Source organism: Paralichthys olivaceus, chromosome 1 (assembly GCF_024713975.1).
Source record: "Paralichthys olivaceus isolate ysfri-2021 chromosome 1, ASM2471397v2, whole genome shotgun sequence".
Classification (NCBI taxonomy): Eukaryota; Metazoa; Chordata; class Actinopteri; order Pleuronectiformes; family Paralichthyidae; genus Paralichthys; species Paralichthys olivaceus.
Window position 1 is genome coordinate 30057501 of NC_091093.1, and position 18689 is coordinate 30076189.

Below are 18689 nucleotides of genomic sequence, written 5' to 3' on the forward strand. Positions count from 1 at the left end.
ACTAACAGGCCTGCTGCCAAATACTGAGCTGCTTTATTCATCTGTAAAACAGGCCTGCTGCCAAATACTGAGCTGCTTTATTCATCTGTAAAACAGGCCTGCTGCCAAATACTGAGCTGCTTTATTCATCTGTAAAACAGGCCTGCTGCCAAATGCTGAGCTGCTTTGTAAATCCATCTATAAGCAGGTGCCAAATAGTGATCCAACCTTTCTCTGTAATTCTTTCAGAGTGTGTGTGTAGATGCTGCTGCTGGAAACATGAACCTGAAACTCTGTGAACTTCCATTTTAAAAAGACCTCGCCTTCATATCCACTGTTGTTGTTTTCTGGCAGGAAAGGGATGTTGGCCTGGTTCGCTCAGGGTTTGGAGAAAGTTGTTCCTCAGCCTGATTTCAAGAACAAAGAGTTGGCAGCAGCCGCTGAGGTAGGTTTCTACAGGACGTCCCTGAGCAGGTTAATGCTCCAGACGTCCTCCTGAGCTGAACCCACACCAGCCTCCTGCAGACAGATGGGGCTGAATACAAGTCTCACAGATGTTAAAACCTGGATCTAGAGGTTTTTGCCCGAGCAACCACTTCTCTGTCCTCAGAGAAGAGATTCGAATCTAAATTGTTGTTGTTCTTGGTTTCGATTCTCAGCCAGTCTTCACCTGATCCACAGAGTTGGACTGGCCACGTCTGGCCCAAATACCAAAAACAAACATGGCACTCTTTTGATAAACATGCGGTCTTCTCCGCATGTGGTAAATAGTGAATATGGCCCAAATAGCACATAACCACCTTTGGCTGACATGCGGTGTTGCTATGGCTTATTTGTGGCGGAGCGGACCACCCCAGTGTCATCAGTCCACACGGTATGTGGGCTGGATGACAGCGAGGCTCTGTGTGTGGGCCAAAACAATTTAGCAACGTGGGCCGGACCACATGAGACCAGATCCTGATGCGACCACACGTTACAAACGGTTTCCTCCGGCTGAGCTGCGCTTAACTTTGTGATGCTCCTTTAACGTCAGTCACTCACACGGAGGTTTTGGAGGCTTCACTTTGCTGGTGTTGCTTCAGTAGAAAGAAAAAGAGAGAGTAGCAGCAGTCTGTGATCATGGCTGATATGAAACATCATAATGCAGGAGATGAAACTGTGATTGGTTGGTGCTGTTATGTTATATCACACCACCACCAAGTGTTAAAGCAACACGTTAGAATTTCTGTGACCTCAGGTGCATGACGTCTATGTCTGTGTCTCCTCAGGTGCAGCAGGCAGCAGCTGCTCCAGGTGAGAACACACCTGAATGTTCCTGTACACGAAGATCAGACTCAGCTCAGACGTGACTCTTTCATCTTCTCTTCTTTCTGCAGCAGAGCTTCAGGTTAATGTGCAACGAGACGGAGACGCCACAACTGATAACAAGCCTTTCCCACCCAGGTGTGTGTGTGTGTGTGTGTGTGTGTGTGTGTGAATCATAATTCCTTTATTGTCCAAAGATTGTGAAATTAACAACGTTGCAACAGCAAGAGTGTGTGTGTGTGTGTGTGTGTGTGTGTGTGTGTGTGTGTGTGTGTGTGTGTGTGTGTGTGTGTGTGTGTGTGTGATAGAGAATTGTCAATGACAAAAATATCAATATTCAGTCAATAACCATCAAGATATAGAGCCAATATTTATTGTGGGTTTTACCTGTTAAGTTACTACATGGGTCCATGTGTGAGGTTTTAATATTTTCTACATTTGTGTTTGCGACAGGATGATGGACTGGATAAAACACGGTATAGAGAAGATGGTTCCTCAGCCAGAGATCGATGTTCACCCAAAGACGGAAAGCAACGACAAGACTGAAGCTCCGGCTTCCACTGAAGGTACATTCAGATTTAAAGGTTAATCTCAGATCACCATTACATTTACACCATTAATATTATCATTATTATATTACTGATCTCAGTGTCTCCTACAGCTAAAGCTCCACCTCCAGAACCACCACCTCCCCCGAAACCAGCAGCTGACACTGAGAGGTGAGTAAAATCTATCTGACAACAACTCCCATGATCCTTCACTGCTTCAACGTGACACCAACCTCTGTCTTTAGTTGTTGTTGGGATCGATACGACCCCTGGTGGCAGCAACAGGCCGAGAAAAAAGGAAACGACTGGTAAAATGCTAGTTAGCTAATTAGAAGGATAAGGAGCTCAGTCACCATCCCTGCAGACAACACCTCACATCAGGGTTGTTGTCTCTTTACCGTCTAGTTTGGTCAAAAGCACAATCGCTGGTGTCGGTTGACCAGTTGACCAATTTGTTGGTCGTGTACCGCAACGGTCAGAGGAGGGTGTTTCATTATTCTGTGGGCTGGGAATTGTGGGGGGGTGGTTTCGAAGTATTTTAATGCTTCTTTAATGTTGTTTTTCAATCCACCAATAATATATAAAAGTAGGATTATACATGGTTTTCTATTTCAAAATAAATGCACATTACAGTCCATGTTTTTCTCCATTTTGTGCCTCTGAGTTTAGTTTTAAGTGTTTGTGATTAAACCAGACCGGATAAAGGGACTGAGGTCAAACTCTGTTTTCTGTTGTGCTCTCAGGACGTCCAGAGAAGCAGAGCAGCAGCCTGAGTAGGTGGAAACATGTTTTCATGCTCTAATGTTCACAAATCAAATCACTGTATGGACGGAAAACTTTTACAGCCACAAACAACGAATATAACACAACAGAGGAAAGAAACAGGAAATGTATGAATGTAGGACTTTTCCTGGTGATAATGGTTCTTTCACTGTCACCGTAGCAACATCTTCCACCACTAATGAACAGCTCCTGTCAATTCACCAGCTCAAGCTTCTGATGTGAAGCCTCAGAGTTCAGGACAAACACTTTGTCAATTGAAAACTACCTTTTCTTCGTATCACTGTTGCTGAACACAGCTCGAGCTAATGTCATCACACACAGCCGTTAACGACAGGAAGTAGATTATCGTGCTGGATAAAGTGACTGTGCTCAAACTGTTTTCTTGTTGCCTCCTCAGGTCGTCCAGAGAAGCAGAGCAGCAGCCTAAGTAGGTGGAAACATGTTCATCCATCATAACGTCAGCGTCAGAGCTCACAGTCTAAACTCCTGATTTTGAAAATCACGTCAATGGGAAAACGAAAATATTTTCCCTTTCTTTTACCTGACATGCTAGTTAATGTTATGCTAGCTACGATCGGCTGCAGTGGTGGGAAGTAACTAAGTAAACTAACATGTACAATACATGTTTCCTGCAGAACCAACTTTTACTGTGATGCTACGTTTGCTCCGGTGTGTAACGCTAGCTAATGTTAGCTTAGAAATTGACGTCAAAAAACGTGAAGCCTGTCTAATCAAACAGGAAAGTGACAGATGTCAGGGCACATACACACTTTATAAATACTATTTGAAAGATCTATAACGTCCACACTTTGTGTTAGTGCTGTGTACTAATACAGTCTATGTACTAATACAGTCTATGTACTAATACAGTCTATGTACTAATACAGTCTATGTAACAACTACACAGTAACTTTACCTCACCTGACAATCAGTCACATGTGCATCATGTCAATGGTTTTGCCTTATGTCCAGAACCTCTAAGTACATTTTTCTTATTATACCTCTGGACCCTCATGTCTGAATGATTAGGAAAGTAGGATTTTTATTCTCAGTGGCGTGTTTTCAGTTTTCATATTTGTACTTTCCCTTTCGTAAAACATCCCGACCACTTGTGAGCAGCAGCAAACATTCACCCGCTGCACGCTACTGTCTGAAGTGAAGAATACAAGTTTCGGACAGATGTCTCAGTGTGTGTTTGACATTAACGTTTGTGTGTTGACAGTATGATGGGCAGGATCTTCAATGGCATCGGTCGCATGTTTCCTCAACCTGTACAGAAGCAGGTGAGTTATATTTATGATCTCTCATGAATATGAATCCAAGTGAAAGCAGCAATATGTCATAATTACCATATGTGTTCTCCTATTGCAGGACACAAGCTGTGAAGTGCAGAACAGTGAGTACATGTCCACAGCACATGAACATGTGAACACGTCACACTGTCATGGTGTCTTAAGGCTAATTCAACACGGTTGTTGGCAGCTGATAGTAAATACTTAGTAATATGACAAAGTCATGTCACATACGTGACACCAGGACACACTTCACTGTCGCGTATGGGATGGAAAATGTTTCTGGTCGGAATGAGAAGGGAACTGGACAAACAGAATACATTAAGATTAATAACTGCAAATAAAGATGGACGACACGTCTCCACTTCCTCCCATGATCCAGAAATGAAGCTAAAACGCTGCCATCTTGTGGTGATGACATCATGTGGCATCAGAGTCCTTGTTTTAGTTTGAAACTCCAGGGTTGTGTTCACAGCATTTTCTGTAACTAAGCAACCAACTTTATTTATGAGGCACAAAAGAAAACAGCAATACAAAATATATCCTAATACTAATGATAATAAAATCTGCTGGGGATAATAACATTCTCAACTCGAAAGGAAGCCAAAGAGAAGACAATCTGCTTCCTGTTTACACCACATGACCTGTGTGCGTGAAAGACGTGTGTTTTCAGGTGTGTTACTGATTCGTTGCTTTGTTTTAAAATGAAAATGTATCAGTGCGGACGCAGCCTCAGTCTGTTGCTTTCTCATTAACTGTGTGGAAGTCAGTTCTCTTACTTCTGTTCAGACCAAACTGTTGTCTTCATCTTCAAAGTCTTTTCTCTTACTAAACTTGAGCTTGATCTTTGTCAACACTGTGAATGAGCCGTACAGCTTGGAAGTAAAAGAACAACAGTAACAGAAGATGAAGAAGACTCTGCTTCATCAGATGTGTTTGTAAACTGTTTGGTCATTTGTACGAGAGAAGACTTTAAAGATGACGTCTGACTTTGTTGGTTTGTGCGTCTGTAAGAAGCAGCGTCTTTAAAAAGAAATTTAAAAGCAGCAGAAAGCCTTGAGTTTGCTGACCTCCAGTGGTTAAATGATGCAGTTACAAGGACTTGAAGCTGAGTGAGTCCACCATGACATCACTGTTGGCTGAGGTCACAGGGGAAACTTTCTGTGAAATAATTGATTGGTTTGATTGATCTGTTGATTGATGGGTTGATTGATCGGTTGATTGATTGGCAGGGGCAGGTGTCAGTGAGGCGGACTCTAACCCGGCTGCTCTTCTCCTTCTGTTTCAGGGGGGAAAGGCGGCGAGAGCCCCTTAAAATAAAAGGAGAAGGACGAGCGGGACAGAGTCGCTCACACTGACACTGACAGCAACACTTTAACTGATTGAACCACACACACACACACACACACACACACACTGTAGCGCTAACATGTTGTTCCAGTTTTTGCACATCTACAATGCATAAAAAAACAAATATGACTGAAATGAAGAGCTGACATTAAATACATTTAAATATATGAAATATATTCATATGAAAATATAAAAGTCTTGGATGTGGACTGCTCTCTTTCATAATCTATGCCACAGTATAACAGCTCAGCTTATTACTGTGGCACTGGTGCTTCTTCATTATAGAAAATAACATAAGCTCTTAACATTAGATGTAGAATGGCGGCCGTCAATACTTCTGTTTTTTGCTTTTTAAACTCTTTTGGAGATGATATAAAGGCAGCTAACTCAGTGCAGACATTGTGATTAAAGCATTTTGCTCTGTATTTGTGAAAATAAAGACTTTCATTGTTAAAAAGTGCCTCTGCATTTTGTTTCTTTCATCGGCAAACTTGACAGTGCAGAGTATAGGAATCAATCAATCAATCAATCAATCAATCAATCAAGGGTCTATCACACAGGTATATAAACATCACACAATTCACTTCTGTTGTCTCGTTGTTTTTGTTTTAATCAATTTACATTTTCATTTGTGTTCAAACAGAGGAACTCACCTTCGATTCAAACTTTTGAGCCTTTCTAATATGGAAATATATTCACGCACAGTTTGTGAGTAAGACACATAACGTTAACACAGATAATCCTCAGCCTCCCTGCTCTTCTCCCATGTGATGTTCAGTTAGCATCGTGCAGCAGAGGACAGACCTGGTGCTGGAGGACGTAGAACAAGACGAGGACGCAGAGACAAAGAACAAAGAGAAGAAGAAGGTGAGTCTCATCTTGTTGAACTAACCACAGACGTGTCTCAGCTTCCTCCCACTGTGCAATATCGAGGTCAAGCCCACACACAGGGACGAATGTTCACGAGTCAGTCTCAGCTGTCAATCATGACGCGTCAGCCTGTTTTTACATCATCAAATAACTAATTAAAACCAAACTGATCACAAACACTTGAACAAACACCAGAGAGATAAGATCGACCTGAAATAACAAAAAACACATTTGAGAAACATTTATTTAACGTCTACCATCTGCTAACATGGAGGAAGCAGGTTTATGACCTATGCTGCAGCCAGCCATCAGGTGCCGAACTAGCTAACAGCTTCAGCTAACATGTCGTCCATGTTTATATAAGTCTGTGGTAGTAGCTGCGACTAGCTCCTTTACTTTGAGCACAATGTCTGCAAGGATTTGCTAACATGCTAACGGTAGGAACCGTGGTACGTCACCGGTTACTATGGTTTTACCACAATGAGACTTGGTTGTGTACTATGTTGTTAGTAATCTCCTGTGGTCATTTAAACCTGTGTGAGGCTACCAAGCTTGTGCCTTAGTCGAGTCAGACCATGGTGATAATAGCATCAGTGATGTGATATTTGATGCTGATAGAAACCCAACAGAAATGATTCCATGTGGCTGCAGAAAGAGGATCCAGAGAAGCAGGTGGATCAACAAACTTCCAGCATCAAGAAGGAGGAAGGAGAAGCAGTTCTCGCTCAGATGGATGAACGGTTAGCTGCAGCTCTCTCACTGCCTAATTCACTCTGTTTTGATTTTCCCCACGTCCCCCAAGATGAAAATGTCTGTCTGTCCAACCCTTTGGTCCAGAGTGCATTTTTCCTGAATGTCGGAGCTCTTTCTTGTTGAATAGAGTGCAGCAGGAGCGTCTGGAGGCGGCCAGTGTCGCAGAGGACATGGCCAGGAAGGCAGCGGAGGAGGCAGTCCGCCAGCTGGAGGTGGAGCATTCAGCTAAGATCGTGATAGAAACACTGCCAGAGTCCATCGAGCAGTAAGTCACATAAACCCTCACAGCATGTGTAGAAATGTGAACTCTCATCAGTCAAAACCCGACATCCCCCTAAACTGTCAGGAACAGGACCGCCCCACGCACAGCACAGTGTTTGTACTGCTTCTAAAATAGATGCTACAAGGGTTCCCACAGACAAACACACTACAACCTGAGATGTTCTTCAGTAACTGTTGTTTGCTCTCCACAGACTGCCCAACATCCTGGAGGAGGAAAATGAGGAAGACCCTGAGTAAGTCCATCTTTTAGTGATTTGCTGTAAAATTCCCTTTTACTTACACTGCACATGAATTTGAGCACCCGATGCCGCAAAGTTAGAGCTGAACCTCTGGACCTTATATTGCTTCACATCAGCCCTCAAGCTCTGCTGCTGATGCTCCAGCAACTAATGTCTGATTGTCTGACAGGGGGTCTCTGTCTTGTTTGTCTTATGCTGCATGTTCAGGTTGCAGAACCTGCAGGAGGACAGTGACGACAGCATAAACAATAGGAGTCCGGTGGAAATTAAAGTAAAGGAGGAATTTATCAGAGGCACTGCTGAGGAAGAAAAAAAACCTTATGAGTAAGCTCAGGCATATTTTGGTCTGTCCGAGCTAGATGATGGTGGTACTCTTCAGTAGCATTCATGAGTTAGATTATCTATTACTCAGCCTCTTGTAGAGATACCGTATGTACAGAACTCTCAGGACCCTCTGAGCACCACCTTGTTTGGTCCAGACCTTCGAAACCAAAATAACAGGTGTGAAAGGCGCCTTGGGCCACGCTCCAGACAAACCAAGAATTAGTCCGACTAAAAGAGGTGGTCTGGGTCCGGAGAGTGATTCAATTTCATCGACCAGCTCTGACTTCCATTATCCTCGCTTTGCTTTTATTAGCTTTGGTTCAGCCAGGACAGGACATTTATACCCAAACAGTTTTCACCTTATTCCACCCCAGTGTTTCTTCTTGATTACATACTGAGTGGCATCTAGTGGTGAGGTTGTAGATTGCAACGGACTGAATACCACACACCTCACCCTTTCTTTCCAAGTGTAAAGGAGAATCTGTGGTGGCCTTCGGGTGACATTAAAACACAAGTTCCTCTCTAGAGTCTATCTGTTCTGGGTTACTGTAGAAAGATGGCAGTCCCACATGGAGGAGGACCCCCCTACTGATGTAGCTTGATATGGATTATTTCTCTTAAATATATTGTACAGATATGATGTGAAGTGAGTGTTATATTCATCTTTTTGACCCCATGTTGACTTCCAACTTCATCATTGTCTGTGTGAACAGACACTGACGTTAATACAGGGAATTCAAACCTGTCTTCACCTGTGAACATACCAGTGTATGGATCATCTTGCTCTCTGGACGTTCATGACACCTGCTCTTATTCATCAGGTGCATGCTCGTCTGTCCAGCTCAAGATGATACAGAGGCTACGACAGATGTGGAACCAGCGTCGGAGAGGAGAGACCTGGAGAGTCCCGTCTCACAGCCAGTCACCCAGCAGCCACAAGCTCCACAGGTGAAGTTCCATTCTGTATTGAACTCCATCTTAAATGATGTGGTGGCACAGGACTGAGGATTGAAAAAGTATCAGAATATATAACATAAAATATTACGATAGACGTCATTAAGAATTTTCTTCTTCATCTTTTAGGGCAGTGAAGCAGCAGCAGCAGCAGCAGATGAAGGTGGATGTGGAGGTGAGAGCTGAAAATTAATTCAGTTAATTTGAGCATCACCGGAATGAGCAACGTAAATCAAATGTATAAAATAAGAAAGGAAATAAAGCTTGTTTGTTTAGTGTCCTTCCTCTTTTATCTTATTTGTGGAACGATCTCTGTAATTCCATAAAAATCAGATCCACCAGGATCTTGTGAAGTTTTCATCTTGTCCCTGACTCTGACTGTTTCTCCGCCCAGCTCCTGACCTTTGCTCTCCAGTACAGAGCTTTCTGCTTCGAATCCCTCGCGCTGCCGAGTGTCTGACGAGCTGCAGGAAGCTGATGCATGACAATTACCTCATCCCTCCTAAGCTAACCATGCCGACCCCGCCGCCGGAGCTCGCCCAGCTGACCCAGGAGCTGTCGCAATTCCGCAAGCAGGCGCAACAGTTCATCGTCAGCCACCTCAGCCGCCTTTGCTTCACCTCCCAGCATCCTCAGCAGCCTTAAGCCCCACCCTCCTCCTGCAGACCTTTAGAGAAACCTCTTAGATATTTATATTTTGTGTAGATCCAAACTTTGACAGTGCCAAACAAACCGTTGTATCTGGAGGTGTCCCCTAACAGCCTCTCTCCTCCCTGTCGTGACTTCCATGACGCTCCACAGCTCTACAGCTAAACGCACTCCAGGTGATCTTAAAAGACGTGGACCCATGTGCTGTGCCAAGCTTTGCCCCTTTGCTGTGTTTCTTCCTCTGGTTAAGTGTTTGTTAGAATTAGCTGACAAACATCTGACAGTTGTGTTTCTGCATTGTCTCTGTTTGGGTGAAGCCCTGACGCTGAAGGTGGAGGATGTGGATCAGGATGTGAGCCTGGGAAAAGGCCTGAACTTCCCTTATATTATCACAACCCCAGAACCAGAGTCCGCTGCCCTGAGTGTCCCTGACGTGCCGCTGTCCAAACTCAGGTAGCACAGTCGCTGTAAACCATCTACACTGTTGATCTCTGACCTGGTGGTAGATATTTCAACACCTTAAAACCTTGGAGGCATGATCCTCTTTTTCATCCTGAGATTTTTGTGTTCTTCCAGTTTCACGTTAGAAACCTCATCAACACGTCCACTCGCTCACTTCTCACATGGACTCACTCTGACATTTTACTAGGAGGCTGCAGGAGAAGTAAACATCTTTATTGCCTAATGTTTTATCTATTGTCTTCGTCTCATGTCCTTGGGTCTTCCTGCTGTGTCCTCTCAGTTATGCAGATGAGAATGACGATGAACTGACGAGGACTCATCTCAGGACTTGGCCCAATCAGGGAGACCTACTGACTGCAGATGACGAGTGAGAGAAGTTAGACAAACAGTCTGCCCTCCCTTTCTATCATCGACCCCTGTTCTCGTCCACGTCAATTGTCCTGTTTTTGTCGTCCTGCAGGATGCGTCCTCTGTCAGCTGCCAGCGTCGGCAGTGTCGTGGTCCAGGATCGTCTGAGCGAGCTCGTCAAGCTGTTCAGAGGTCGAACTGAGCGTCAGAGAGACCGGCTGGTGGACCCGGACGAGTCGGAGGGAGAAAGTCCAACAGCCTGTAAGAGCTGCCCCCTTGTTTCAGATGCTTCTCCTGTTTTTGGTTTTAAATGATTAAGCCGTACTCTGCGTCCATTTTGTCTGTATTTGTCCACGTCTTCTACAAAAACTACTAAATGAACCTTGGGGAATCAAACCCCCGACATTGTTCACTTTTAAAATTATTTAAAAATTCTTTATTGAATTGAATCAACAAGTGTAAGAAGTTTTAAATTTCGAGCATTTACTGAAAACTTTATTTGACAGCTAATCATGTCTAAAGGTTCACCTACTTGTTCTGCAGCTCAGCTTTGAGCCCAGCGTTGACGAAGTGTCCTAAAGAAGAAGTCAAATCCATGGACAGCTTGAGCGTCTTTGTTCCCATGACAACTGAGCAAACTCAGTCTGCAGATGAAGACCACGTGATGTGGTTGAACGTTATATTTGATTTGCCAGCTGCTGTTTTTATGGTCGAGTGGGAATGAAAGAATGTTGAGCTCAGACTTTTAAGAACACCGATTACTGGATGAACCTTGTGTGGATGTTCTTTGAGTTCTGGTATAGAACCGTGGATGGAATCATCTGATAACGTTTGTCTGATGTCTGCAGCCCCGAGCAAAGCTCCACCTCCCCCTCCTCCAGCAGAGGAGAAGAAGGAAGAAGCTGCAGCAGAAAAAGATGAAGAAGAAGAAGAGGAAGAAGCGGAGTTCCAGTTTGAACTTCTGGGACTCCCAGTAAAAATTCCCAAACTGCTCAAACTTCCCCCGATGCCCGACTGGCTCCGAGCCATCCTGGAGTATCGCTTCCCCTCCAGCATTGACCCGTTCACCGGTGAGTTTAGAAACAGCTGAACTTCAGATGAGAGCAGGTACATGTTGGGTCATGACCCCGCCCATTCTGATTTGGCGGCAAACAATTATATTGTGTCGTCTCCAATCAATGAATGAATGCTCCAGGTTTTCAAGTGAGTATGTGATAAACTGAATGAAGCTGTTCTGCGTCTGTCTCCTCAGACCTGATCTATGTGATCTGGCTGTTCTTCGTGGTGGCAGCGTGGAACTGGAACGTGTGGCTGATCCCGGTCCGCTGGGCGTTCCCCTACCAAACCCCCGAGAACATCCACCTGTGGCTGCTGGCCGACTACACCTGCGACTTCATCTACATCACAGACATGCTGGTGTTCCAGCCCAGACTGCAGTTCGTCCGCGGAGGAGACATCGTGGTCGGTGGCGTCATCAGAGAATAAATAATATCATTTAGATTTTATTTCAGAAAAATCAAACACAAACATAATTTTTAATATTTTTTTCACAGTGTGATAAAAAGGACATGAGAGAAAACTACATGACGACCGAAAGATTTAAGGTGAGAAATGAAAAGGAAGAGAAAAGACTTTGTAATGAACTATTCGAGTTTGTGTTTGACTTCTGTCACTTTCTCCGTCGTCCGTCTCACACTGGAGACTCACAATCTGAGAAAGCAAAAGTCTTATAAAATAATGAAGTTTAGTGGACGGATAGTTTAAAGACACATAAAGAACTGACTCTTATTTAAAAACCAGCTCATGTGTCATCAGGTCAGGAGAGTTGATGTAATTTCTGTCTTGAAGAAGTTAATTTATACTCATTCATCTTTCAAAATAAAACAGATTTTGACTGATATTTTACTTTGTCTGCTTTGTTTTCATTGTGTTGCAATGTGTGTTGTGTTACAGATGGACGTCATCAGTCTGTTTCCCATGGAGATATTTTACTATTTCACAGGCGTTAACTCTCTGCTGAGGTTCCCTCGTCTGATGAAGGTCAGGACGTTTTTTTCTTCACGTGCCGCTGAACGTTTCTGAACATGAACTGACTCTTTGTGGTTTTTCTCTCAGTACATGGTTTTCTCTGAGTTCAACGACAGAATGGAAGCTGTGATGAAGAAAGCCTACATCTACAGGTGAGGACGTGCAGTAGCTACCAGCAGAGGCACCGTTTGTCTCATGACCACACGTCCGTCCTCAGACTTTATGAAAACTGCTTAATATATGAAAATATCAGGATTTGCTTTATTTGTTTTTAAGCCTGTGTGCTGAAGTCCTGAGATAAACAAAATGTGAGCACAGGACAACAACATAGCCAACAAATCAGCAGTGCACATTAGCGCTCAGGCACCAGCCGAGATTGGACATCTTTCTCTCTCACAGGAATTAAATCAGTGATCAATTCTTGGTTTCAATCTGGAGGAAGTGTAAAAGGTGTTTGTGCAGTTTCTGCATCAAAAACAGTCTGAAAACAGGATTTTAAAAAACAAAGTGGTCCAAGAATTGATCCCTGAGGAACCTCACCTGATGTTATTTTAGCACTTGTGTTTCTTTGCTTTAATTTTCATTAAATAATTTACTGTGTGTGTGTGTGTGTGTGTGTGTGTGTGTGTCAGGGTGATCCGAACCTCCATGTACCTGTTGTACTCTCTGCACATAAACGCCTGTCTCTTCTACTGGGGTTCGGACTACGAGGGATTAGGATCCACTAAATGGGTTTATAATGGAAAAGGAAATGCGTAAGAAACACATCCGACCCTGTGAACAATATTTTTTCATGTTGAATTTCCCCCGCCTCATAGAAAAGAAATAAAAACTGCCCCGAACTTATTTATTTATATATTTTTTCACAGGTACATCCGTTGTTACTACTTTGCCGTGAAGACGCTGATCACCATCGGAGGTCTGCCCGACCCCACCACCGTGTTTGAGATCTGCTTCCAACTCATTAACTACTTTGTGGGCGTCTTTGCTTTTTCTATCATGATCGGTCAGGTGAGTTGAAAACTATTCGTTTATGAATTTTCATGGTTGTGTTAAATTGTATAGATCTACACATACACACATATTACTACAGACACGTGTCATGAGATGATCCTCAGCTTCGTCTCGTGAAGGGTAATATGATATCATTATAATGAATCAAATAAATAAACTTTAGTTTCCTCTGCAGACCTGTTTGATTCACTGATTTTCTGTTTTCACAGACACATTTAGGATTTATAGATTTATTCTATCTATTTAATTACTTAAATATATGCAGTAAATCTAAACCAGCAAAGATGAGGTTTCAGTTCATATTTGTCAGTGGATATCAATCGATGTTCTGCGTCTCTGAGGAATAACTAACTCACTAACCCACTCACTCAATAAATAACTCACTAACTTAGTAGCTGTCTAACTAACTGACGTACGTAATAACTAACAAACACACTTCTTACTTCTTTACTAACTTACTGACTCGCTAGCTAAAATATTTGGTTAGCATATATACATATTAACATGCCAGCTAGATAAACAAAGTTACTTACTTCATTTCTAACTTACTAGCTAGCTAACTAACTGACTTACATTCTTACTAACGAACTCACAAACTCACTAACTTGACATCGTTGGTGTTTGTGGACTCAGATGAGAGATGTCGTGGGAGCAGCCACCGCCGGTGAGAACTATTACCGGGCCTGTATGGACAGCACCGTTAAGTACATGAACTCGTACAACATCCCCCGAGAGGTTCAGAACCGCATCAAGACCTGGTACGACTACACCTGGAAGATCCAGGGTATGCTGGGTAAGAAGGAGGAGACCCCACTGTGTGTCGTCAGAGTGATGAAGGTCTGAATCGTGAGAAGACATGCAACAGAGATGTCGATACGGAGTGCATGCTGGGAAGTCTGCTAATACGTGGATTATGTTTTCAGGTTGCGTGTCTGTCCCATTTTTGTGAACACGATATCTCAAGAGCGCTTTAAGGGAATGGATTCAAATTTGGTGGTTAAAGGTCAAATGTATGTAGACCGAGCCGCTCTAACCCTAAAACCAAAGGAAGCTAATGTTAGTTTTTATAATGACATATTAAGTCATCGCAAAAATTAAGTTACCCCAACTTTATATATATATTTATATGTGCTTGGGTTTTGTGCAAAATGTAATATGCACATTGAGGCAACATAGATATCACAACCTGACGTCAGTTCAATGTTAACTTTAGCTTCGACCCGTCAATGTTTAGACGTGGTTTAAACTTTCTTTTCAACTGAGACGTATGTTGGGTGACCATAATGTATCTGAGTCACTTCAGTTCATCAGAACAAAGTTGAATTAAGTTGTTTATGATGAGTTTAATGAAACATGTTGTTCTGTCTCTTTAAAGACGAACAGGAGCTGCTGATTCAACTTCCTACAAAGATGAGAATGGACATCGCTGTGGACGTCAACTACGCCATCGTCAGTAAAGTCGCCCTGTTTCAGGTCAGACACAACACAAACATACAAACATACACACACACAACACACACACACATTCAACTCAAAGTGTAGATTGTTTGTACCTTGTCTAAAACTAAAGGTGGAAACTTGTCTCTGCTGGTTTGTGTTTTCATCTGTGTGTATCTAATGTGTGTCTGTTGTTGTGTCTGCTTTGTGTTTGCTGTTGTGTATCTGTTGGTGTGTGTCTGTGGTGTGTCTCTCAGGGCTGTGACAGACAGATGGTGTTCGACATGTTGACGAGGCTCAAGTCCGTCGTTTACCTGCCCGGAGACTTTGTCTGTAAAAAGGTGAGACGACACCTGAGTGGTGGGGGGGGGGGGTTTGAACCTGTGACTGAGCTGACTGCGTGTGTGTGTGTGTGTGTGTGTGTGTGTGTGTTGCAGGGGGAGATTGGCAGGGAGATGTACATCATTAAACAGGGGGAGGTCCAGGTGGTGGGCGGCCCTGACCTACAGACTGTGTTTGTCACCATCAGAGCCGGCTCGGTGTTCGGAGAAATCAGGTCAGAGCCGCTTCCTGTCACCTGTCATCCTATTAACTGCTTATACACCTGGGGGGGGGGGGGGGCAGCACTCACACCATTTACTGGAGCCTCATTAAAGTCAGTGATCTGTACATTGTGATGAACCAGCAAACGTCATCAGGAGTTTGAGTTCAAATTTGAGACGTCAGTTTGCAATTTTAATGTGCGTGAAAACAATAACTGTTTTGTTTATTTGACAAACAAACTATCTGTGAATAAACACAGATATTCTCTCTCTGATTGGTCAGTTTGTTGGCGGGAGGTGGAGGGAACAGACGTACTGCCAACGTAAAAGCCCACGGATTCGCGAACCTCTTCATCCTGGACAAGAAGGACCTTGCAGAGATCCTCGTTCACTACCCAGAGTCCCAGAAGCTGCTCCGCAAGAAGGCGAAGTAAGACGACGCCCCGTCACAGGGACGATCGTCAATCATACAGTCATAACATCAGACATGATCGGTGACTGTATATAAAGACGATCAGCGACTGTATAAAAACACATCAATGTACCATCTTAATGTGAGTTGATTGATCCAACGGCAGATCCTCAATCTAAAGGTTTAGTTAATATAAAACCTTCATGGATTCAAAAGTCAAAGACCAGTAATTGTTTTTATTTTTTATCGTAAAGGTCTTTGGTAAAAAAAAGAGATTTTATTTTTGCTGCAGTGCCACGAGTTACCACTGGGCCCGATTAGCAGCAGAATTTAAATTTTATTGAATATAAATGAAAATAAACTTCACGCACTTCGCTTCATGTTTGGCTGAGACTCCGCCCTCTGCTCACCTTCCGTCTCGTCGTCCACCTGATCTGTCTCCTCTGTCCTGAACAGGATTAGACTCGTCTCTAATCTTTTCATTGGTTCGTTCTACTTCTCGGAGCAGACAGTTGGGGAAGCGGGTCGGATCAGTGCAGCGATCCTGCCGCTCGGCTTCATGTCCTCAGTCGGATCATGCTGCTGCAGCCGAGCGGCTGGATTTGCTGCAGGTGCTGTAGGTGTTGGTACGAGGCCTCTGTAGCTTTAGTGTTTGTAGGTCAGCTTCTTCTTTGTATTTGTGGTTGTTCATCTGTTTGTTTAGAAAAACATGTTAATGAGCTTTGTACTGTTTAACACTGTTTGTCTGTGTTTGTGCAGGAAGATGTTAACGAAGGACAAGAAGCCGGATGAGAAGGAGGGAGGTAAAGAGGCGGTGGAGGTCATCCCACCACGACCAGACACCCCCGAGATGTTCAAGGCGGCGCTGAAGGTGGCGGAGCAGGCGGGGATAGAGGGAACCTTCGTCAAACTGAAGAAGGCCTACAAAGCCTCTGAGAGCACAGCAGAGGTACGACACACACCACCTGTTGTGTTTTTGACTTTTAGACTTTATTCCTTTTTATTCATATTTTATAACAAAACCGTGTCATCTGGAAACTCATCACTTTTCAAAGAAATTTAAAACATTTATTTATTTGGATTTTAAATAGAGTGTAAAAACCAAAAGAGATTAAAGAAATAAAATGTAAAATATAAACGTGAATAAGAAACTTCAGAGGAGCTGGATGTTAGATTATGAGACTGTGGGCATGGAGGCTGCTCGGAGACCAGAGGATTAATCAGTGGAGCTGAGGGCTGTTAGCTGATTGATCCTCCAGGTGCCCACTAAGACTAACTGGCTAAGCCTACAAAGCTAGCAAATCTGTTACCAGTCTTCGTGCTAAGCTAAGCTAAGCTAGCCAGCTGCAGCTTCAATATTTTTCAGAACATTGTCACAAATTTTAGTCAAATTAAAAAAATTATTCTAATGAGACGAATAATAACAATTTAAAACATTTTGAACGTGGAATGTTATAACGATGGAAGGAGAGACGTAAAAGAAAGAAACATATAAATCCCTCTACTCCTTTTTGTCCCTCCCAGGGTGCCTCCTCCATCTCTCCCCTCCCGCCTCCCTCGCCGATTCACCGGCGCTCTCCTGTTCCTCACTTCCTGGTTAAGGACGAGGACGACACGGTGGCGGAGACAGCTGACAGCTCTGTCGTCATCCGGATGACGCCGCGACAGGAAGGCGAGGAGGTGCTGTCCGTGGAGGTGCTGCCCAAGGAGGGAGGAAAGGAGTGATTCGACAGGAAATCCTCACAGGACTCCTCCTTAAAGAATCGCTCTGCTTCCCAGAATGCCTTTCACTGAAAACCCAAGGGGGAACAGGAGATGCCCCAGTGCATTCTGGTCTCATCTGTTTCTTCTTCTCTGGAGGTTTTCTCTCAGTTCTATTACTTTAAACTAAATATCTCAAAAAGGTTTTTCAAACTTGGCTTCAAATGCCCCCCCCCCCTCCTTCCTATTTTCTCTTTTCTCTTTTCCATCTTTTCATACTTTTGTTCAAACAGTGACTCCGTAACTTTTTAATGTGGGTTATGATCATAGTCAGTTCAGGCTGCAGTTCCACGTTTGACCACAAAGACTAAATGACATTTACCAGCCATTTCAACACAGGGTGGCGCTGTTTCTCACATGTGAGGTAACTCACTGAGGCCGCAACAACAACATGAATGTGTGTGTTGTTCTGTTAAAGACTGACCACAAGTCTTTGAACTCAATTTCCCAGAACCCCTTGCTTCTGTGCTGCAGCTTTGGTGCTTCTCAGCGAAGCCACTGTCTCACTGTGGCGTTCACTGAGTTTGTTTTAGACGCAGCTTCATGTTGAATAGTGATGATGATGATGATGATGATGTAGACATCAGAGCCGCGTGAAATAAAACTCAACGTACACGTGTGTCATGTGTTCGTGGTCAGAACACGTGTGTTTGATTATGCGTGTTAGTCAGCTGTGATCGTGTGTTTCCTGTTTCCACTGTGAACCAATCAATAACTGTCTGACACAAACTGAGCTCGTATTGATTTCACTCCAGCAGCGTCCAGGTCATTTAGGATAGCCTGTGTGTGTGTGTGTGTGTGTGTGTGTGTGTGTGTGTGTGTGTGTGTGTGTGTGTGTGTATGTGTCTGTTTTTTGTCAAAGGTCAAAACCGTCACCACTTTATTTTGAAAGTTACAAACATATTTTAATTTGAAATATGATTTGCGTCATCCTCCTCCAGTCTGTTTTACCAGTTCACTGCTGTTAGATGGCACTGCTGAGCTTTCTGTTGGACAAATCCAGAGCTGCAGAGAGAAACGTGTGGTGCCTCCCAAACCAAGTATGGAAACTGTGTGTGTGTGTGTGTCTGTGTGTGTGTGTCTATGTGTGTGTGTGTGTGTGAGAGAGAGAGAGAGAGAGACAGGAAAAGCTTCAGGAAGCAGAGGAAGCTCTTATTGTGTCGCTCTGAGCTGAAGGGAAAATATAGAATGAGAGAAGGAGGTGAAGCTGGACACAGGAAGCGTCATCACTGCTGATTATTTGACAGTAGAAGAAGAATGTACGAAATCATAGAGCTGCTCTGCCGCTGTGCGTTCACGACATCCTGGAGCGAACAAGGCACTGCAACAAGTTTTTAAATAAAATGATTTAAAGTGGA

At 43.6% G+C, this 18689-nt stretch overlaps 1 protein-coding gene across 10 annotated transcripts in view; it reads left to right on the forward strand.

Moving 5' to 3' along the window:
• The window catches only part of cngb1a (cyclic nucleotide gated channel subunit beta 1a), a 23110-nt gene extending 4421 nt beyond the window's left edge, over positions 1-18689 (forward strand). For 3 of the 10 annotated variants that reach the window (XM_069529964.1, XM_069529981.1, XM_069529967.1), the window contains 33 exons: positions 334-424; positions 1248-1272; positions 1356-1422; positions 1738-1850; positions 1934-2003; positions 2576-2605; positions 3013-3042; positions 3838-3898; positions 3987-4011; positions 6036-6124; positions 6746-6867; positions 7008-7145; positions 7354-7395; positions 7609-7725; positions 8547-8673; positions 8809-8854; positions 9645-9780; positions 10070-10156; positions 10250-10398; positions 10986-11207; positions 11390-11598; positions 11691-11741; positions 12091-12177; positions 12253-12317; positions 12798-12920; positions 13035-13176; positions 13813-13972; positions 14555-14652; positions 14874-14957; positions 15054-15172; positions 15442-15588; positions 16330-16519; positions 17095-18689. In XM_069529964.1, coding sequence (XP_069386065.1) covers positions 334-424; positions 1248-1272; positions 1356-1422; positions 1738-1850; positions 1934-2003; positions 2576-2605; positions 3013-3042; positions 3838-3898; positions 3987-4011; positions 6036-6124; positions 6746-6867; positions 7008-7145; positions 7354-7395; positions 7609-7725; positions 8547-8673; positions 8809-8854; positions 9645-9780; positions 10070-10156; positions 10250-10398; positions 10986-11207; positions 11390-11598; positions 11691-11741; positions 12091-12177; positions 12253-12317; positions 12798-12920; positions 13035-13176; positions 13813-13972; positions 14555-14652; positions 14874-14957; positions 15054-15172; positions 15442-15588; positions 16330-16519; positions 17095-17295 — 3463 coding nt within the window. In that variant the 3' untranslated portion in view covers positions 17296-18689. The remainder of the gene's footprint in view (positions 1-333; positions 425-1247; positions 1273-1355; positions 1423-1737; positions 1851-1933; positions 2004-2575; positions 2606-3012; positions 3043-3837; positions 3899-3986; positions 4012-6035; positions 6125-6745; positions 6868-7007; positions 7146-7353; positions 7396-7608; positions 7726-8546; positions 8674-8808; positions 8855-9644; positions 9781-10069; positions 10157-10249; positions 10399-10985; positions 11208-11389; positions 11599-11690; positions 11742-12090; positions 12178-12252; positions 12318-12797; positions 12921-13034; positions 13177-13812; positions 13973-14554; positions 14653-14873; positions 14958-15053; positions 15173-15441; positions 15589-16329; positions 16520-17094) is intronic. The other 7 variants (XM_069529972.1, XM_069529989.1, XM_069529998.1 and 4 more) reach the window with 6 other exon arrangements.